The sequence below is a fragment of the Zootoca vivipara genome, chromosome 1 (assembly GCF_965207765.1).
Source record: "Zootoca vivipara chromosome 1, rZooViv2.hap1.1, whole genome shotgun sequence".
NCBI lineage: Eukaryota > Metazoa > Chordata > Lepidosauria > Squamata > Lacertidae > Zootoca > Zootoca vivipara.
In genome coordinates, this window is record NC_142582.1 from 33172902 (window position 1) to 33193427 (window position 20526).

A 20526-nucleotide genomic window follows, 5' to 3' on the forward strand; every position below is an offset into this window, starting at 1 on the left:
CACTTATCTGGCTTCAGGGTATTAAAGCTCACTCCCCGACCCCAATGAATATCATCCCAATCTTTGTCTTCTTAATCTCTTTAAGGGCTCAATTATGCTGCTCCTCACAACATGGGGCGACGAGGAGGAGTGGCGCAGGTGGGGATGGAGGCTGCACAGTCTTTTTTAAAAAAACAACCCTAATCCTTTCAAAAGTGCTGGAGAAGCATAAAGAGAGGCGCAGTGAGTGTGTGCTTCCTCAAAGAGCATGCATATGAAATACATGGGTGCCCTCGTGTTTGTTGCGCTTCTGTCTTGGCCCACGATACAGAAGGTCAAATACCAAGGCAATATAGAGTGCTTGTGTATGCGTGGCTGTGCAAATATTTATGGAACACCAATGGACAAGAATTAATGATGCCAAAACAGATGTGCTACACACAGAGACTATTGCTAGATGCAGTCCGTTTTTCCTTCCTTGAGCTCAAGGAGCCCCACGAAGACTATTTGCATGAGGAAACGGCTCCACTAGTGCAGTTTCCCCACTCAAAACTAGATTTTCTTGAGTCTTAATTTCACTTAATTTAATTTACATGCACACGCAAATTAGGGCAGCTTCCTCTACCTCCCATGAATTGGTCTTAAAACTTGCATGTGGATGTGCCTGGCGCAAAGAAAGAACAAAGGCTGCCTCAAGTTGTAGCCAACGTTTCTCACAAACGCCTTAGTCGTCTCTTCTCCCTAGGCAACAGTCTTCAATTTCAGTCATTGTATGAATTGAGAACCTGTGCAAAACGTTCCCAGCAGTGGGGTCACAATTTATAGAAGTATGATGCCCAAAATAAAATACGATGAGTTAGTACAGGAATCTGTATTTGCTGCATTCCAGTCTCTCACTTTGCCGTGTCTCTCGTATAAGAACCTGCCTTTCCAATCATTCATTCTGCCCAGCAATTTCTGTTCACAATGCAGTGGTATCAAAGCAGCCTTGCAATCTGAGATCCTTTAAGCCACGGGTGGGAAACCTTTGGCTTCCCAGATGTTGTTGGGCTGCCAGTCCCATCAGATCCAACCAGCACTGCCAACGGTAAGGGATGACGGGAGCTGGAGTCCAACAAAATCTAGAGAGCCACTGTTTCCCATCCCCATTCTAAGCAGAAATGCCAGAGATTGATCTAGAACCTTTTACATGCAGAGTGCATGCTTGGCCACTGAGCTTTGTGCACATGGCTTGTTTCTAGCTGTGGTGTGTATTTGATCTGAATATCTGCTTCTACTAAACATAGGGTATTTCTTGTTTTAATGGAAGCTCAGTATAAGGTTTATCCTCATTTGTGTCACAAACTCTAGAAAGTTCACACTCTAGAATTTGTGAATTTTCACTCATTAACCGAAGTATCCTAAATGCAATTTTACCCATTATTTCTTCCAAAGTGACACAGTACAATTAAAGCACCAGTTAAATGCTATCCAGCTATTGCTTTGTGGTGCCATTTACAACTTGCAAAATTTCCAATCTCAGCCGTGTGTGTGTGTCTCACACATGCATAGTAACTTTTTAATAAAAGGGCACATGTTAATCCTGTTCCCATATGATCTTGGCTTCTCTCCAAAAGACTAGCCATCACCCATATTGGGCAGTGACCTTTTCTTTACAGAGTAAACAAAATCAAACCATTACATTGTCTACAAGTAACAACAAGAAACAATTTTTAAAAACAAAGGACATATTTTTTTTTTGCAAACAAATGTCACAAAAATCAGGAACACCGCCCCCGTCCCCCCCCCAAAAAAAAACAACTAATGAGCAATGCTCATGGAAGAATTCAGGTTTAAGTGGCGCATAATTCAGCAGAGGCTGGTCTTCTTACTTTCATGCAATTCAAATTTAGTTAAATAAAATTAGAGCCTGAGCATGCAAAACTTTGGTTCAAAAGCAAAATGATTTAAGATACCCAAGAGCATGGTAAAACAGAGCAATAATTAAGGAGAGTTCTGCAGTTTAAACTGCAGATGTTACTCTCTATAAAAAGACTATATTAGTATATATATAAAAATACGTTTCCTAGGCAACTGTTTTATCTAGACATGATCCTTCCAAGTTGCAGTATTTTGTCGTATGTACAATACATATGTGATCCAGCCTCTCCCTGAGAACAGCAAGGTATACATGCAGACCTGCACATCTGTGCAGGTTTTGGTACATGGGAGGAAAGAATCCTCTTGTACATGCAAAGATCTCCACGTGCAAAAGAATTCATTCCGAGAAGGACCAAATCATGTCTTTATTTTTCTCATCCTCACAACAACCCTGTGAGGTAGGATGTATTTGTTATGCAGGGAAAGGATGTTCCCACAAACTGACCTGCCTGCAAGTCAGTAGCTGAGCAGGGATTTGAAGCCTAGATTCCTAACTGCAACATTTCATCTGCCTATAGATATTGGATGGCCGCTAAAAACACATTCAAAATCCACAGGGTGACTGAATAAAGCTGCCCCCTCCAAAAGGAGGAGGGGGGAGGAACCATGAAGGCCTACTTGCAAATTTTACAAGAGGAAACTATTGTGCACTGATGAGGAATGACCTACAGGACCTTGGGGTTTTGTTTTGTTTCTACTGTATAATATTGCTAATTATGTTCTGTAAGGTCATGATGAAAAAGATCCAGACAAGTTACACACATTGAAAACAATTGGGGGTGGGGGGGAAGAGCACAATAGGTTTTGCTAAGCTACAAAAATTTCAGGTGTATTAAATGCTTTCTCACTAGCTGTATAGGTTTCCAAGTAATTCATACGCTCGTTTGTAATGCTAAAGGATACTGGTGGCCTCCATCCAGTGTGGGTTCATTGGCCACATCCAAACTGTTTCTGTTTCCCCTTTGTTTCTTGACTATTGTGCTGAACTAGTGGCAGGATCTAAACGAGGGGTCAGCAAACTTTTTCAGCAGGGGGCCGTTCCACTGTCCCTCAGACCTTGTGGGGGGCCGGACTATATTTTGAAAAAAAATATGAACAAATTCCTATGCCCCACAAATAATCCAGAGATGCATTTTAAATAAGAGGACACATTCTACTCATGTAAAAACATGCTGATTCCCAGACCGTCCGCGGGCCGGATTGAAAAGGCAAGTGGACCGCATCCAGCCCCCGGGCCTTAGTTTGGGGACCCCTGATCTAAACTAAAGGCTTTAAGTGCTTTTTTAAAATTAGAAATAGGCTTGCAAAACCAAGGTTTGTGCCGACTATGATATCTGAATTTCCAAACCACAGTTGCAGGAAGAAACCTAGTAAACTGAGTCAGACCACTGCTCCATCTAGCTCAGTAACTGTCTACACTGAGTAGCAACTGCTCTCCAAGATTTCGGACAAGAGTCTTTTCCAGCCTCACACAGAGACGTTTGTATTGAGCACTGATACCTATCTGTAATTACATAGATTCCTCCATGAATTTTCCATAGTTTATTATTGAAGAACTGATGTAGCAAGAGAAAAACCATGTAATTCACATTTTATTGCTGTGGTATGGCTTGATGTCCCAATAAATAGGATGTTTTACCAGATGTTTTACCACACCGCTTCATCCGTTTTAAAGACTCATCGTCATCAAATTGACTATTTATTCTTAAAAGCAATATTAGGGGGGGAAATAGACATGACGGTTCAATGCTTAACCTCCATATCAGAGGGGGGAAAGAACAATTCCTTATTAAGATAATATGCAAAATGTACAAATTCTCCTATCAACCAGAAACTCTTCCACTGACTAGAATTCCAGTAACTAGCCAAGTCAACAACATTTGGTCATCGTGTTTGGTCTTCTTAATACTTTGAACAAGCATCTGCTGGTGTCTTCACAGTAAAGGCAGCACTCTTCAAAAACAACAGAACACAGCACCATTCTATATTTTTTCTTTGTTTAGTAGATGTCAGAGGATTCTTCTTCTTTGTTACCATCTCAGGTGGATGCCATTGCCATTATAAGAGGACGAGGGAGTCATTCATGGTGAGTTCCGGCACCTCTTTTTCTAGAAAAGTAGCACTGGTCACCTTCTGAGAGACAGTCTTCATACAGCTCCAAGTGACAAATTAATTCTGCTTGACAGAAAGAGTCATGTCACAAAACAAAAATGGTGGTGATTGAAACCAGCAACAGGATACTAGCAGCCTGTCTGCTGCCGCCTGATGTCCTCCGAGCATGGACAACTGCAAATACCGCATTAGTATGATTTGTTGGTATGTCTACATTGCAGATCATCCCTTCACAGCAAGAGATGCATTCCTGTAAGTTTTAAAAGACAACATATGATTTTTTCCCCATTTAATTAGTCAATGAGTTAAATCTGCAAAAAGTTGCAAGTGAAGAAAAATAAACATTCTGAAGGAGCATTTTTTGTTTTGCTATAGTAGGCTCAACTTAAGAAAAGGCAATCCATCGATACACCATGGTAGAGGGATGCCTCTTTTATGACGGTACCTGGCATCTGTGGGTTGGTGTTTTGTTTTGCAAGTACCTGCATTACAAATAAGTAAGCAATCTGTTTCTTGATTTATTGGAAGGCACATCTTTAAAATTAAAAGTTTTTTTTAAATCATTTATTTGATATCAACTAAAGTTGCTTCTACACCAAGTTCCTTACACTTAACTGTAAGGGAAGTTCCACGGAGCAGTAATATGGCACTATGTTATCCAGATGTACCGTGCCTCTGTGTCAAGGAGGCAGAAAGGAACCCACTGCTCTTGAGCAGAACAGGAGCTAAATGGCAGTTCATTATTATCAGTCAACCGAACTGAAAGCGGGGAAAGAACAGCCGCAATGTTTATACAGGAGTAAAAGTTGCAATCCTCAGCAATGCATTGCCTGTCTACATTGCATTTGTGTTGTGCAGCAAGAAATAGAAAACAAATGCCACAAATCAAGCCTGGCGGGGAGGGATATAACAATTTGGCAATGGCATTGTCTGGATTCTCTGCAAGAAATGAGTGGACGAACGACAGTAATTCTCGAGAAAAGAGCTAATTACAGCAGAAGCAACCTAAATGTCACAGCCTCATATGGCAGCAGTTTCTTTACCATAATTATTTAATGGAAACTTGCCATTTTTATGTAACTGTTAAATGGATAATAAAGGGCTGAATCCCTGCTAAATGTGTGCTTTTAAACAGAAGGTTAATAATTTGTGTGTTGCTCTTGACATGCGACGTACAACCCAGAAGAATGTACACTTGCAGATTCCCATTGCCAGTAACAGAATGGTAAGCCGTGTGAGTGCAAAGGAAACATCCTTCATCTGTGGCCAACATTGTGGAAGGTTCTGGCTTCCCCCTGCTTCATAATCATCATGGTTTTTCTCCTCTACATCAGCTCTGTGAGAATAATGCCCATTGTCCCCATTTTATGAGAGGCGAAAAGCACCCAATGTGTTGTCTAACTGTGCAGATACTTCAGCCAATGTCCTAGCACGAGATTTCTGTCAACAGGCCACACCAATTCCCAACAGTGGAGACCTCAGTCAGTGATTCAGCTACATATAAACACGCATCATTTTGTCTACTACATGCTTGCAATATCTAGGTCAAAATGTATTAATCCACATACAGCCTGATCACAGATGTCTGACAGTCTGGGACCTCGGCTGTCAGCAAGAACACAAGGGCCAAGGAAACCTTGCTTTTTCCAGCCTCTTAAGACAGGATTGTGTCCTTTAAAAATAAATTTAAAAAATCTAAAATCTAGGTATAATAATAATAATAATAATAATAATAATAATAATAATAATTTATTATTTATACCCTGCCCATGTGGCTGGGTTTCCCCAGCCACTCTGGGCAGCTTCCAACCGAATATTAAAAACAGTACAGCATAGGTAAAGTTGACTGGTGTTCTGCAACCTATATAAACAAATGCAAACCAAGCAAAAATTATTTGTATGTTCTGTGCAATGTAAGCAGCTTCTTCTGGAATGCTAATATGTGCATAATAAGTGACTAAAATAAATTTAATAATTAATAATACACACTATGACGACAGAGGACAAGATGGTTGGACAGTGTTCTCGAAGCTACGAACATGAGTTTGACCAAACTGCGGGAGGCAGTGCAAGACAGGAGTGCCTGGCGTGCTATGGTCCATGGGGTCACGAAGAGTCGGACACGACTAAACAACTAAACAACAACAAATGACCTTTTAAACTGGGGGGGGCAGGTTACTGTTTTTGTTTGTTACTATGTTATGTATTTTTGTGTTTTTATACTGTCAACTGCCTTGTGATCCCTGGATGAAGGGCGGTATAGAAATTTAATACATCATCACCTCCATCATCAACGCAGGCAACAACTATACTTTGGATGGGGATTACTGTTGTCTTCCGAGGGTAATAATTGCCTAATTTATGCCTTGGGTGTGGAAGACAGAGAGGGCACCTTGTTCTAAAGTACATTCCTGTACACAAAAAGGCAATGCTCACAGTGTGACTAGTTTCCCTGTGGTGGCGACATCCAACAAAACGGCACTCTTCTCTGGTAGCACATTTTTTAGTGACAGAGGTGCTCCTTCCATGACTGGTGAAGTGATGGACTGTCAAGCAGTACTCTGTGTCTAAGCAACCAAAAAGAAGAAGAAGAGAAAAATCAGTAATAGAGTTGATGCAGTGAGAGTCAAATCAGAGACTGGACTTTCTGACCAGAACTCAAGATGTCTGGAGTTTTTCATAAATAAGCCATTCTTTTTCTGCCCCCAGTGCCCTGCATCCCCTGGCTTGACCACAGACACACCTCTCCTTGCTTCAGAATATTTTAAACGTTTGTTCTATTGGCTCTGAAATTAGGGCATAGACTTTCTGGTCCTGTTCTTCCTTAGAATGGAAATCCCTACATATTAACATACGCTCCTGAATTCCACTGGGTGCAGGTTTCCCCAAGGTACTGGAGAAGGTGGCCAGGATATTAGCACAACCCACCCTGCAGCCATTCCTTTGACCAGCACATTTCCCCACACATTTTCCCACACAGAAGGCAAGACAGCACTGCTTGCATCTAAATGCAATCTGCGGCACACAGAGATTGGGGGTGTGGGTGTTACCTAGACAAAAACTCAAGGAGTGAACACCACCTTTCCACTACCAAGTCACCATTTTGTTTTCCAATAACATGTGCCGTTCATATATTACAGAGGAACTGCTGATTTTTGACGCGTTAAAGTCTTGGCATCCTATTGGTGGGTTCAGTCTTGTGGGTGCTTTCTGCGCAGTGGATGACAAGCTGGGAATGGAAACAGTCCTATGGGAAAGGGCCTTACAGCAACAACATAAAATGAAGTTACTGATAAGCCATATGAAGGACACCAAAGTCAGATATACATGTGACTGGCTCTGCGACAAATCAGAAGCATGGCAAGTATAGCAGTGCACTCTAAACCCAATAGTGTTAAATACCTTCTTAGCCACTTCGATATCTAAAATATGGTGTGGTCAGATGGAAAAGCCAGAACAAATAACATTAAACATCTTACTGTTCCCCATGTACTTACTCTGCGGGCACCATTTGTCTTCAGCCCATCTGTTACAGTTGTAATTGTCAACCACATTGTCACATGTAAAACACTTGAAGCTGCTTGGAAATGGAGTAGCTTTGAAATTAAAAAAATAAAAATAAAGAAATGAAAAGAAGTAAATAGTTTCAGAATCCCAAACGCCCAAATGTCCTAATCCCAAATTCAGTTCTTCCCCAGTTGGGTTCCAGGGAGAGGGGAACCAAACAGCAAAGAGCAATGTTGAATTGCATCACAATCCCAAGTATACTCACTATGGGCCTATCGATTTAAGAGTGGGTTTTAGGTGAGTGCAGGGGGCTGCCATGTGGAGAGGAGCTAAGCAAGCTCCATTGCACGAGTGGAGTTTTGCTCAGTTTTGTCTGCATGCAACCGTTAATCTTTCATATCCTGTCTCTCACACCCAACCAAGATATTCAAAGTGGATTTCGTCGGTGCTTTCTTGATTTTATCCTTCATCTCAAGAACCCTCGGTGGCTGCATAGCCCATTGTGAGGTACTCACTGTACCAGGTTAAATAAAACAGATCAGCACTAACTACAGTACAGTGGCGCAGACAGACTTTAAATGAGGAGCCCATCCAGCCCCTGGTTTCTTGTAATACAACATCCAAAGAGCAAGGCAACAAATGGAAAACTGCTATGTTCAATAACAGATGCAAAATCTCTGCAGGATGTGTCCTAAACAACAGTATGAGAAAGAAGTAGCAAAAGTAATAAAAAGAGGAACATGCAGGTGTGCTTTAATCAAGGGTTCAACCAAAAAATGAACAATTACCAGAGACAATCAAATTGATGTTTAGCTTTTAGGTCTATTAGAAATGCATTGTGAATTCCTGACATAGCTGCCAAGTTTTCCCTTTTCTCGCGAGGAAGCCTATTCAGCATAAGGGAAAATCCCTTTAAAAAAGGGATAACTTGGCAGCTATGATTCCTGATGATGATGATGATGATGATACAAGAGATTTCAAATAGAAAATGCCCAAAGAGCTGAAAACACGCGTACTGGCATAGCCAACGAAACTGTAACAGAACTGTAACTGGCTACTTACGGTCTACTGGAAGTCTCACATTATGGAAGTTGATGTTCTTGGCTAGAATCCAATTATTGGAGACTATGAAGACCTGAACAAAAGCTGCAGCCAACATTTGATAGAGGAACGGCATGCTGTTTGTTGCACATCAAAGCATAAGGTTCTTATAACCGAGAGGGAGAAGGGGAGAAAGAATGTATCATTACCAAAAACAGCCTGAGAACTGATTTTATGTCTGGCACACTCTGTACAATACGTTACTCACATCTACCACTGCCAGCACTGTTAGTCCCAGCAATGGCCTAGGGGGCATACATGAATTAAAGGTGACATCAGCTCCACAAAGCTAAGCTGGCACTGCCTTCTGCTGGCCTGGTTGTAATGTACATCACAGCACTGCTACATATTGCAGCAGAAGGCCATTCATAAGTGCAGCGGTTGTGATAGAGCAGAGGAGGTTAAGAAAAAAACATCCATTAACAAGCTTGAATGGATAAAATTAAGCTTTTTTAGAAAGAAAGATGAGTGCAGGTTGCAGTGGCCATTGCCAATCTGAACTGTAGAAGCATACAGGGTTCAGGTTTATTTTTTAAAGAGGGTTTTCAAGGCTCTGGTCAGAATCTACAACAGTATGATTTCTAGGCTGTCCATTTTCTGCTGAATGCAAAACAAGTTCACACATCGCCATTACTGCATGCATTTTAAATTTCTTAATTAACGCTTATCTATAACAGGTAACATGCATATTCAAAAAGTAGTTGCTCCAATAGAATTACCTACTTGCCTATTTTGCATCTCTCATCTTGCACAATGCCATCACATCAGCAAGTATCAGTTTGAAGGCATCAGAATTCCACACGCAGATCTGCAGGTGCTAATGAGAAATAAAAAGGCATTCAGCATGATTTCTCCCACTTAAAGGTCACATTTAAAGGAAAAGTCTTCATGGATAAACATTAAAGAGCTTTTTCCAAGTCACAAAGACTCATTTACCAAAATGGGAGGGTGGATTTCACATTGGTTACATAAAGGACAAAAGAACTTAATAAGTGCAGTCATACCTTCAAACCGAGAATGGATTTAATCCAAAGGTTTGGTGAAAAGATGAATATGGGACATAGAAAGCTGTGGGTCAGGCTACTGGTCTATTGGACTCAGTAACACTGTCTGACAGAGGCTGTCCTGAGTTTCAGACAGGACTCTTGTTCATCTCTCCCTGGAAATGCTGGAAGTTGAACTACAGTCCTTCCACAAAATGTATCATCAATATCACAATATCACAGCATTTTTTTCCAGGAATGACACGATTTACAACAGAATACACTTGTGTCAAAGCTTACAAGCATGTAGACGGTTAATGTTGTCAACCAGGAACATTGTTGGCACTTCTGAATATTGCACAAACACAACATGGACGTGTCCGATATTAGTGGAGTATATACGACCGCTATTCAGAATCACCACTAGATGGCATGAGATCAGATGAGATCTGCAGTTTCCAAACCCATTTTTGTACACTGGGATCTGAACTGCAGCCAGTTAAGGAGCTGGGAACCAGCCTGTGCTTCTTCTCTCACTCAACATGCACAAGTCAAGTCAAGTTTCATTGGCTAAAAACCAATGGCCATTGCAAACATGTGAAGGTGACTGGGTATCAGAGCCATCTTAAGCATATCGGGCGCCCTAGCGCCGTGGCATGAAGATTGCTCTGGCGCCCCCCCGCCCCGTTTCCCACCGCGGCTGTCTGGTGGGCGCAGCCGCGCGGTGCCCCCCTGGCGGCCCGGCACCCTGCGCCACCCAGCCTTGCCTTAGAGCTGGCCCTGCTGGGTATTACAGTTTATCACAGATTATTTCCAGAAGAATGTTCCATGTTTGTTTAGCAGACCAAATTAATCCCCAATTCTTCCTAGGACACACACAGTCTTGTGTATGATATGTTTATCTCCATCTGGTCACCAACTGAATGAAAAGGAGTCCAATAACTAACAATACCCATATGAACATCCCAACACACTGGGCCATGTCCATACTTCAGGGTTTCTAACTTACCATGGTTTATTGGAAACTAGCTGTGTGCTGATTAATTGCTCCTGCTGTGGTCCTTCCCTGGTGCATGTGAGAGAAACAAATCAGGAAATTGATACTAAACTCGGCTTCTTGTGATGTCCTGGATTGTGCACTGTTGCTCCCTTGCAAACCAGAATTACTAGCCATAAAGGCATGGTTTGTTGACTAAAGATTCCTGGCTACTTAACAGGAAGCAAACAATGAACTTGGGTCTGAACACCTCAGGATGTGGTTTCTCGCTTTGCATTTCCCTGTTCATGACAAGGGAAGAGCACAGTAGAATATATCTGCTTATTCCTGATAAATCATGGGAGGAATTCAATGTTGCACTAATCGTGCAAGAATTTTGGCTTCCCACACAGAATGATGCCCCTTCTCCTCCCCACCACCGTTTCCATGGGTTCTTCTGATCTGCCCCCAAGCCAATGTTGGGGGGCACAGGGGGAGGAGATGTGGAAAGCCTCATTGCACAAGAAAAAGTTGTTGCAGAGGGCTTCCGCTGACAGGACACATTAGTTGAAACATGCCCCATGGAAGCCATGGAAGCAATGCGGACTTACTATGACATGCAAACATGCCCAGAGAATATACTGTCACACAAAAACAAGTCCAATTTGTTAGCAAAGTTATTATGTTATAACTCTAGAATAATTCCAGCCACCAATACCAAGTAGAAAGTGCTTTTTTTTCAAAGGATGCTGGTTTTCCTTGCTGCCAGGGGTGCCAACTTGAATAAAATATTGTGGGGGCCCAAGGAAAGCCCTGCCACACAATCGATCACATGATGCAGTGCGCACACACCACTTTAATAGGAATGCCCATCAACTTTGTGGGGGCTCAGCCCCCTCAAATGTTTTCTTGTGGGGGCCGAAGCCCCCATGGCCCCTAGGAGTTGGTTCCTATGTTTGCTGCAGACTAGTATAAGGAGGCACACACCGTTCTTTAAAAATATTATCTTAGATCTTGTCTGCTTCAGTGATGGGCAACCTTTTGAGCTTGGTGTGTCAAAATTCGCCAAAAAACCAAGCATAACTCGGGTGGTGTGTCACTTCGAGATAAAAAACCCATAATTCCACGATATTTATAGTTTAAATAACAAAAATGTATAATTGTAATATATAACTATTTCCTGCTTGGCAGGTGGTTGGACTGGATGGCCCTTGTGGTCTCTTCCAACTCTATGATTCTATGAACTGTATTTAATAAACCCAAAACTAATTATTTAACCAAACCAAACCAAACCAAAAAACCCTTATTTATCACAAAGTGCCCAGAGTTGTTTTTTTGGGGAGCTGCTGGCCAAAGTTTTGGAGGTTTTTTTGGGGGGGTGCAAAAGTTGCTTTGCTTTTTTGGGGGGGGTACCCCAAAGCTGCTGCGCTTTTTGGGGGGGGAAGAGAACAGAAATAAATGACGAATAATACCTTCGCTGGAACTAACACACAGCACCGACATAGTCTGCCAAAGCACAAAAATACCAGCACAGAACGGGTTAAAAAACCAATCTGGCTACCAGCAACAACAACAACAAAAAAGGATCCGGGTTTTAACAGCGGAGACAAGCTCTAGCAGAGACAAACTGTACGAGGAGCGGGAGAACAAATGGGGGGAACCAACAACAACAGAGCAAATGGGCCGATGGGGCGTGTGCCAGCAGTGAGGGCTCTGTGTGTCACGTCTGACACGCGTGTCATAGGTTCGCCATCACTCGATTAGAACCATGCATTATTTTTGTTTTATTTCCATTTGAGTTGACAACTATTTATCCCTGATGCACAACTGAAGCGTGGTAACAGGAGTAGACTCACCCTTGAAATACTCTACAGCTTTTTATGCATAGCTTTGACCGTACACAGTTTTGCAACACAAAGAACTTTGTTTCTCCCAGTCCTTGAAACTATTGCTTCTGTTCTCTCTCATTCTGTACTCTTCAAATACCAAACTAGCCAAAGAATCTTGGGCCATATTGTAGGATACGTACACATCAGCAGCTTGGAGCCCAGCAAAGTTGTTTTCCTCTGCTACATTTTAAGTCACATCACCAATGCCCATTACCTTATTTGTTTCAGTGCACCAAACTCCAGTTCACTGAAGCTGTAATCTGCGCATGCACTGTAATCTGCACATGTGCAATGACTGCCTGAACTGGTTTCCTATGGATTGTGGCTAGCGTCATGTGTACACAGCTTCCACCCCCCAGTGGTGCAAGTGTGCTGGAGCTGAATTAAGTGGTGCCGGTAATATAGACAAAGCTTTATTTCTGAATAGCTCACTTAATGTTTGCTCTGTGAGGGTGGGGCACTGATACCCTTCAATGCAGGGCTTATCTGTCGCAGAAAAACAACCAGCTTTTATGGAAGCAAGGCATGACACAGAGCTTCTGACAGCCAACACTCACCTTAAAACACAAAACTGCACCTGCACCACCAAACAAACATTTCACTCTAGACCTTGTTGCTTCAGTATGAGCCACTTCAAGGAAAGCAAGCAATGCAAGCTAAGACCAGCCTTCGCCTACCTGCTGCCCACAAGGTGTTTTGGATAGTAATTCTCACCAGCCCCAGCCCGCATAGATTTTCGCCACTCTGAAACATCCCTGTACAGATTTTTTTTAAAAAAACAAACAAACTCATGGCATGTTTTCCTGCAATCCTAATCCCTCATCTAGGATGCTGACTATAAGGGGCCACTGGCCTGAACAAGCCTATTCTCTCTTCTCTGCCTCCATCTTGTTATCTCCTTCCTTGCTTCTCAGACTAATATCTTAACATTTTGTATATCCTGGAATCCCATGGGTCCTTGCTTGGTTGCTTAGAGTGTGTGTGTGTGTGTGTGTGTGTATCTGTTGATTTACAAACTTGCATACATCAACACACTTAGGGAGTCCCCTGAGTATGTGGGAAACACTGACTTATTTTTGAGCGAGCCCATTTAGCTTCCAGACTGACTAATGCTTGACTGTCTGGGTTTACTATCAGAGAAGTGATTCTCAAAACTCTCCTCAGCCCCTTAGATGGACCACTTGAAAAATGCCGAGAGCCTTGGTGGGACCACTAAATGACTTTTCTGCCTGTGGCAGCCACAGTTCGAGAACCCCTCTAAAAGGGAATTGCCTAAATTTGACCAAACTTTGGATGTAATATTCTTTCCCTTCTTCATTTTTTTTAAAAAAACAAAAACTAGGCACAGAAATCTGGAGAGCTCAATGATTTAAACCCCCCCCTCTCTCTGTGGTGTGTGATGTTGTAATTACTCAGTTTTTTAATTGTTTATTTTTAACAGAAATTTTCTGCCCTCCAACCTAAACGTACTCTAATGTGGAATGTATAGCTATTTTTCCTCTACACATAGAGTTCTTAATTTAAATCTGCCCACCCCAGGTTACATATTAAAAGCCAGCCAAGTTAATAAATCCTTTGGTCAATAAAGTCTCTGTATCTCAAACATTTACACTGCCACTACCCCAAAGGGAACCAGTCTGGATATTTCCAGAGATTTCTGCCCACCATCCACGACTTCATTAATCAAATTGTTTTTGCACAGCAAATGGTGTGCAGCAGCCTGTGAAAGTATCTGCTACTACAATGCCAACTGAACAAATGCACTGTTTAGGGTTTGTTTTTTACCAGTTGTTCCTGGAAGCTATCGTTGTTGTTGTTTTGCAACTGAAAATTGTAACAATCCAAGCCATTTCAGCTGCTACTTGTAATTAAAAACCTAAATGGAGTCACCAACTGTGGAAAAACTACGGTCTTGTTTAAGTCTTGTAAAAGACTGATAAGAGCATAAAGCAGAAGCAACTGGTGTTGGAATATAGTATTTCAACATGTGTGGTTTTTGTTTTTAATGAAACACAATCTCTTTATCATTACCTAATGCAATATATATGCCACCCTTTTTTCTTTTTCTTTTTAAAAGGGAAGATAAATAGTAGTGTGGTACCTTAGAGATTAATTTATTTATTCTGGCACGAAACTTTATGAGTGACATCCTGCTCCATTAAATATAAATGATATAAGCTGAACTGAAGTGGAACCCATGTACAGTTTCGGTACACTGAGGTTACCCAAAATCAAGCCTTTCTATTGCTGTATGTTTTGTTTCTATGTACTGTTTCAGCATCAGGACATTTATGTCATGAGTGGAGAACTTGGGTTCCTTTAGATGTTGCCTGAACAATGGTCAAGGATGATGGGAGTTGGGGATCCAACAATATCTGGAGGGCCACAATTTTTCCATCCTTCCTACATCTCTTATCTCCCACACCCTGATTGTGTAAGCCCCACCAATCAGCTGATTGTTGGCACTGGCAAAGTGCTGTACACAGGGCTTTGCGATTGCTGCCAACCAGCTGACTGATAGTGCCTACAAAGCCCCTTTGTCACAGCCACATCTTTCCTTCCCCATACCTGACGTCAGATGTAGGGCCGGTGGGTGTGGTCAAATGGGGGTGCTGTCCCTATGGGCTGGACATTTCCCATCCCTGCTATATGCCAAATTAGATCCCATACATTACACACCTTATGTATGACTGAGAGAGCAAGGGGGAAACAAAGATTTTGAATTTTGATTCATATTAAACCAGATTAAAATTTAAATGAAGGGTTGAATGATTGACAGGGAATTTTGTTTTCCTAAGCATGATAAAAACCACCTTATGTGTGGCTAACAAGTGGGTGCAAGTCTCTCTCTCTCTCTCCCCCCCCCCCGCTTTCTTTACCATTTTAGGTGGCACACCTGTGCTTCAGAAAGGCGTCTTTGTTCTCTCTCATTCCACTGCTGTCCTCTCTCCCTTGCTTTTCTTTCTTCAAGCTTGTTCCCTTTTTTACTGCCTCTGGTTTCTCCATTTGCAACTAAACAATCCTTCAGGGTTGTGGGGGAGGTGTCTAATATGTGACAACTGTGGTTTATGTCCAATAAAAAATATGGCAATCTTCCTCTCTATAACCAACATGCCATGCATCTCTGAATTGAACTGAACCCTGACGTTTCATTAACAGCTCATTCTTCAGACATTGGTGACTCAAAGGGGGAGGGGGAAATGTGTGTAAACAGCTGCAGTTCAAGTTCACTTCTTTTTAAAGTATCACTCGCTTGTCTGCACTACAGCAGAGCCTCGTTTGGGTTAGGCATGTTTGTACTTACGCTTAACTGAAAGTCCAGTCTGATCCCCGGCTTCAAAGGAACACAGACTGCTGGCAAAGGACTGCAGGGCAGCATTCCCTTGCATGTGTCTGAATGTTCCCTTTCTGGCTGCACACATTTCCACTGGGAGAGCCATTGAACGTGTCCTTGCTGGAATGCTCTCCTGCTCTCTGCTATCAGAAGACCAGTTCAACACCAATGGTAAAGAAAGAGTAAATCTTAACATGGTGTTGTAAAGCATGATTACAATTGTAATTGGTCTCTTGATGATGGGGAATATATAAATTTAATGATGATGATGATGCTTTGTGAAATAACAGGGACCAAGGGCTAAGAAGGGTTCCCAAAATGAGGGGTTCAGCATCCTGCTTCTCTTGACTAGCAACAGGATTAAGTAAAAAGGCAGTGACCTGCTTTTAAAAAGCAGGAAATGAAAGAGGAATCCCTCCCCTATCCCTTGCCAAGTGCAATGTCTTCTCCCCTACCTGCACCCAGGGCCGGCTCTACATAGACCCCCGGTGGTGCAGTGCACCACGGCGGGAGGCTGGTAAGCTGGGCGCCGGCCTGGCAAGGAGGGCGCCGCGCGGCAAAGCCGTGTGGAAACCAATTGCGCCCTGCGAGGGCGGGGCGGGCGGCGGAGCGATCTCCGCTCCTCAGCACCAGGGTGCGCGATCTGCTCAAGACGGCCCTGCCTGCACCTTCCAAGGAGCAGATCAATGGAAGAGGCTCTGGCCTGGCACTGAAGACAGAAGGCTGAGCTATAACCTCCTTCTCTCTCTCTCTCTCTCTCTCTCTCTCTCCCTCCCTCCCTCCCTCTCTCCCTATATTGGTAAGGAGATTTAAGTGGGGGAGCACTGGTATTCCCCCGACTGCAGTTTGAAGCGATATAGGCCATTCTGCCACCTCAGGACTTTATACCTCCCTCATCCCATATACTGTGGTGGACAGGCAGAGGGAAGGAGATCCACCATGTTAAGATTTCTGAAAAAGAAACAACACTGTATTTCACATTAGCACTCCCATCCATTCAAGTCCCGTTAACTTTGACGGAATTACCCAGTAGGTATGCTTAGGACTGCAGGCTAGTATGCAACTTGTATGGGAAGAGTGCCTTTCCTTCGAGCAATCACATACGTCAAGTGATTGGGAGATGGGAAGAGGCAAGACACTCATCTACTGGGGATTCTTGGGTTTAGCTCCAAGAACAGTGAGGCAGATTGTGTACCGTACTTCCTCTGAAGCTGATCCAAGCCAACTACAAATAAAGCAACTCACACCCAGGAACCCAAACCGTGTGTATCAATGCTTTCTGCAGACCAACCTTACCCCAACCTTGGGTCTCCATATGCTGGGTCCCCGTCATTCCAAGCCACCACAGCTAATGGTCATGGATGATGCAGGTTGTAGTCCATCAATATTTGACAACCTAGAGTTAGAGGAGGCTGCTAGAGAATGTGGGATTTTGTAGAAAGTTTTATGGGATGTGTATGAAGGGCAGGTCATATGAACATCACACTATTTTCTGTAAGGGTTGTCTGCACAATCCAGTCCTTGGTAATTCACATGCAGTGTTGCACCCCCTAGTACCTCCACAAGCACTAATTTTTCTTGCGCTGTCACAATTCCACTGTATGGCCTCATTCAGCCCTACTGTCTCCAAAGGCTTCATTAAGATTGATCTGATTAAAGGGAAACTAAACTAAATCAACAGATCAACTGAAGTAGGTTAATAAGAACTTCCTAAAAAGAGGGCAACATGCTTCACTTACTTCATGCCTGAAAACAAGATAATAAAGTAGAGATGCCTCAAGGTAAAGTGTGTGTGTGTGTGTGTGTGTGTGTGTGTGTGTGTGTGTGTAGGTGGGTGTTCCCTCCAGTGTGGTATGCTGCACACTCATGTTAATAAAATGTACCTGGAGTTTTTACCCCCAACCTGCATACCTTTCACTCAGATATAAATCAAGAGCATGAAAAGGAAAGTAAGAGAAAAGTAGGTGGGGACACTACAGTTTCTCAAAACGATTAAAATTCCAGCTCTATGTGGTTCTGCACACAGTAATTCAGCACTGGTATTTGAAAAACTGATCCCTGATTTCAGCAAAAGCAACCTTAAATTAGGAAGGTTTCAACAAGGTAATGCTTAGTGATGAATAGGTAAGATAGACAAATAACCAGGAGCAATCTTGATTAACCTATCTCTTGTCCACCATGATAACATATGAGTAGGAATAGGCAAATCTTGCCATTTCAGTTTCTCGTTTTTCCAATCTCAAGTTCAGTTCCCCACATTTTCATGAGAGTCTGCAAACTTTTTTTTAAAAAAAGAAAATCCTCACAAGAATTTGTCAGGATTTTAGGTCACATTTATCCTAATATGCATATCTTTGCAAGCACTTTCCCGTAACATATATGTTTTGGTGCTGTAATGGGCGTGAGGTGGTTAGTCACGAGTAACGATGCTGGGATCCAACCTGGCTTTTTACAGGTTTATTGTGCATACTATTTACATTGCAGAGCTAACTAAACACGTCCATCTCAGTCACTCGCAGAATCTGGGAGTACCCCCCTTCCTGCTCCTCCCCCAACATAAGAACTTCTGGACCCCCAGGCGCCGCCTCCCCTCCTTGCGTTTGACGCCTCTGCGCAGCAGGGGTGACGGAACGTGCATCTTTCTTTCTGAAGGTGTTGCAGGGGCTCCATAGAATCACTGTTCCCCTTTCCCACCTGTCTGACCATCCCCTTCCTCCCCATTGGACGACTCGCTGCTTTCCCGGCTGGAAGAGGTGGAGCTGGAGAGGAGGGGCCGGGGATCCCTGTAACTCGATCTGGCATCCCCCTCCTCCCGTGGACCCCTTGGGAATTCCCTGACAGGTATGTTATTTCCAGCAATATGACCATTGGTTTCTTCTTTTTCTTTTAATAAAACCCTTTTTATTTACCTTTCGTATGCTGTATATAGTGGTGCCTCGCTTAATGAATGCCCTGCTTAACGAAATGTCTGCTTAACGAAAGGATTTTTCGAGCGGAGCTTGCCTCGCTAGATGAATTCGTTTTACGAAAAATTCGTCTAGCGAATCACGGTTTCCCATAGGAATGCATTGAAATTCAATTAATGCGTTCCTATGGGCAAAAAAAATTCAAAAAAATTCAATGCATTCCTATGGGATTCGCTAGACGAATTTTTCGTTATAACAAAAGACCCGTGGAATGAATTAAATTCGTCTAGCGAGGCACCACTGTATAGGTAACTAATATCCAGTGCAGATAAGTAATGCAATGACTATACAGAGGTAAACGACGCAGAAAGGACAAACTAACATCTATAAGCAGAAAATAACAACGGCAACAAACATTTCCTCCCCCACTGCATTTCTATACACATGCTCCCCTAATATACACACACTGAACACATTATTTCGTTGGAGAGCCACACTGCAAAATTCAGAGTAGTTCATATCTTGAAGAATAGCTCTATGTTTCGGGTTTGCACATTGTTTTGGAACATGCAAATTTGCATTAAAACTGAACTCCATCCCTTTATATAATATATGAGTTTCGAAGTCATCATTAGGTTTTTGTATTTCTGTTACGGTATGTCCTGTGGCCAATATGAAAATTAAGCTAGGTAGGCAATATATCATGGTGGTGTCAAGTCCTGCTAATCTTAAACTTGAGGAGATGCTGAGTGTATTTGCTGAGTAAAGGTTTCCTTAGTGTTCCATACCGGGCTTCCTCAACATCAGCCCTCCAGATGTTTTTGGCCTACAACTCCCATGATCCCTAGCTAGCAGGCCTAGTGGTCAGGGGTGATGGGAAATGTAGTCTCAAAATATCTGGAGGGCCAAGGTTGAGGAAGCTGTTCTATACAGTAAAATGGATTAAATTCCTTGGGGCTTTGAGCCATCCCATGAAACCACTCCAGCACTATGATGTTGATTTGAGACAATACTTCAATAGCCTTAGTTGCCAATTACCCAGCTGTTTATATTACACTTCAACAAGTCCAGATTTGCTTCAGAGTACAACATTGTGCCATGTCAGATAAGAAGACTGTGCAGGTTTGTTTTTATTTTTTGCACATATTATACATCACATCTGACATGGCATGGCACTTGTGTGTTGAACGCAAAAGGTAAAATAAGAATTATCTCATTGAAATGAGTCAGCTCCTCTCATACCGGTGCTAAGCGAGAACTGGCCTTTAAAAGCATACTTTTTAAAAACAGGGACACTGAAGCTAAGGTTAGCATTCCACCATTGCAAATATTTCTTCTTGCAAAACAGGCTGTTCTCCCCCCCCCATCCATTCTGGGTTCCCCCCACAACTCTCCAGATGTGGGGATGGTGCAAGGCCGCAAAAGGGGGAGAAGAGGGGGGGAATCCGCTTGCACTAGCATGAGATGTTAGCTGAACACCACTGAGGAATGCTTAACATGTTTTTAAGGCTGCAAATTTATGCACATTTAATCCCACTGAACAGCAGGACAGAAGTATAACATACATGGATTTGTGCTAAGATAATGAGACTCTACAAATAGTGTTTTGTCTCTAGTTTTCCTAGTTTGTTCTAAAGTCTATCCCAGGGCTGGCCCACCCATGAGGCAAGGTCAGGCAAATGCCACAGGCGGTAGGATCTGCAGGAGCAGCAGATCTCAATGCAGCTCTTTATTTCCTTAGCCCCTTGTTCCTGATGTAGATCCTCACTCCTTCTTCCCCAGAGGGAAGGAGAGGTGTCATTTTGTGGTTAGCCTCAGG

The 20526-nt window shown here is 42.7% G+C and overlaps 1 protein-coding gene across 6 annotated transcripts in view; it reads right to left on the reverse strand.

The window, feature by feature from the left end:
* Window positions 1-2245: 2245 nt before the first annotated feature.
* Window positions 2246-20526, reverse strand: part of LYPD6B (LY6/PLAUR domain containing 6B) — a 59017-nt gene continuing 40736 nt past the window's right edge. For 2 of the 6 annotated variants that reach the window (XM_035131312.3, XM_088661620.1), the window contains exons 2-6: window positions 9343-9436; window positions 8581-8725; window positions 7509-7607; window positions 6448-6578; window positions 2246-4261 (exon numbers count right to left, since the gene is read on the reverse strand). In XM_035131312.3, the coding sequence (XP_034987203.2) occupies window positions 4097-4261; window positions 6448-6578; window positions 7509-7607; window positions 8581-8695 (510 nt within the window). In that variant the 5' untranslated portion in view covers window positions 8696-8725; window positions 9343-9436 and the 3' untranslated portion in view covers window positions 2246-4096. Of the gene's footprint in view, window positions 4262-6447; window positions 6579-7508; window positions 7608-8580; window positions 8726-9338; window positions 9437-10611; window positions 10669-20526 lie in introns of those variants that run through there. The other 4 variants (XM_088661631.1, XM_088661618.1, XM_035131329.3 and 1 more) reach the window with 4 other exon arrangements.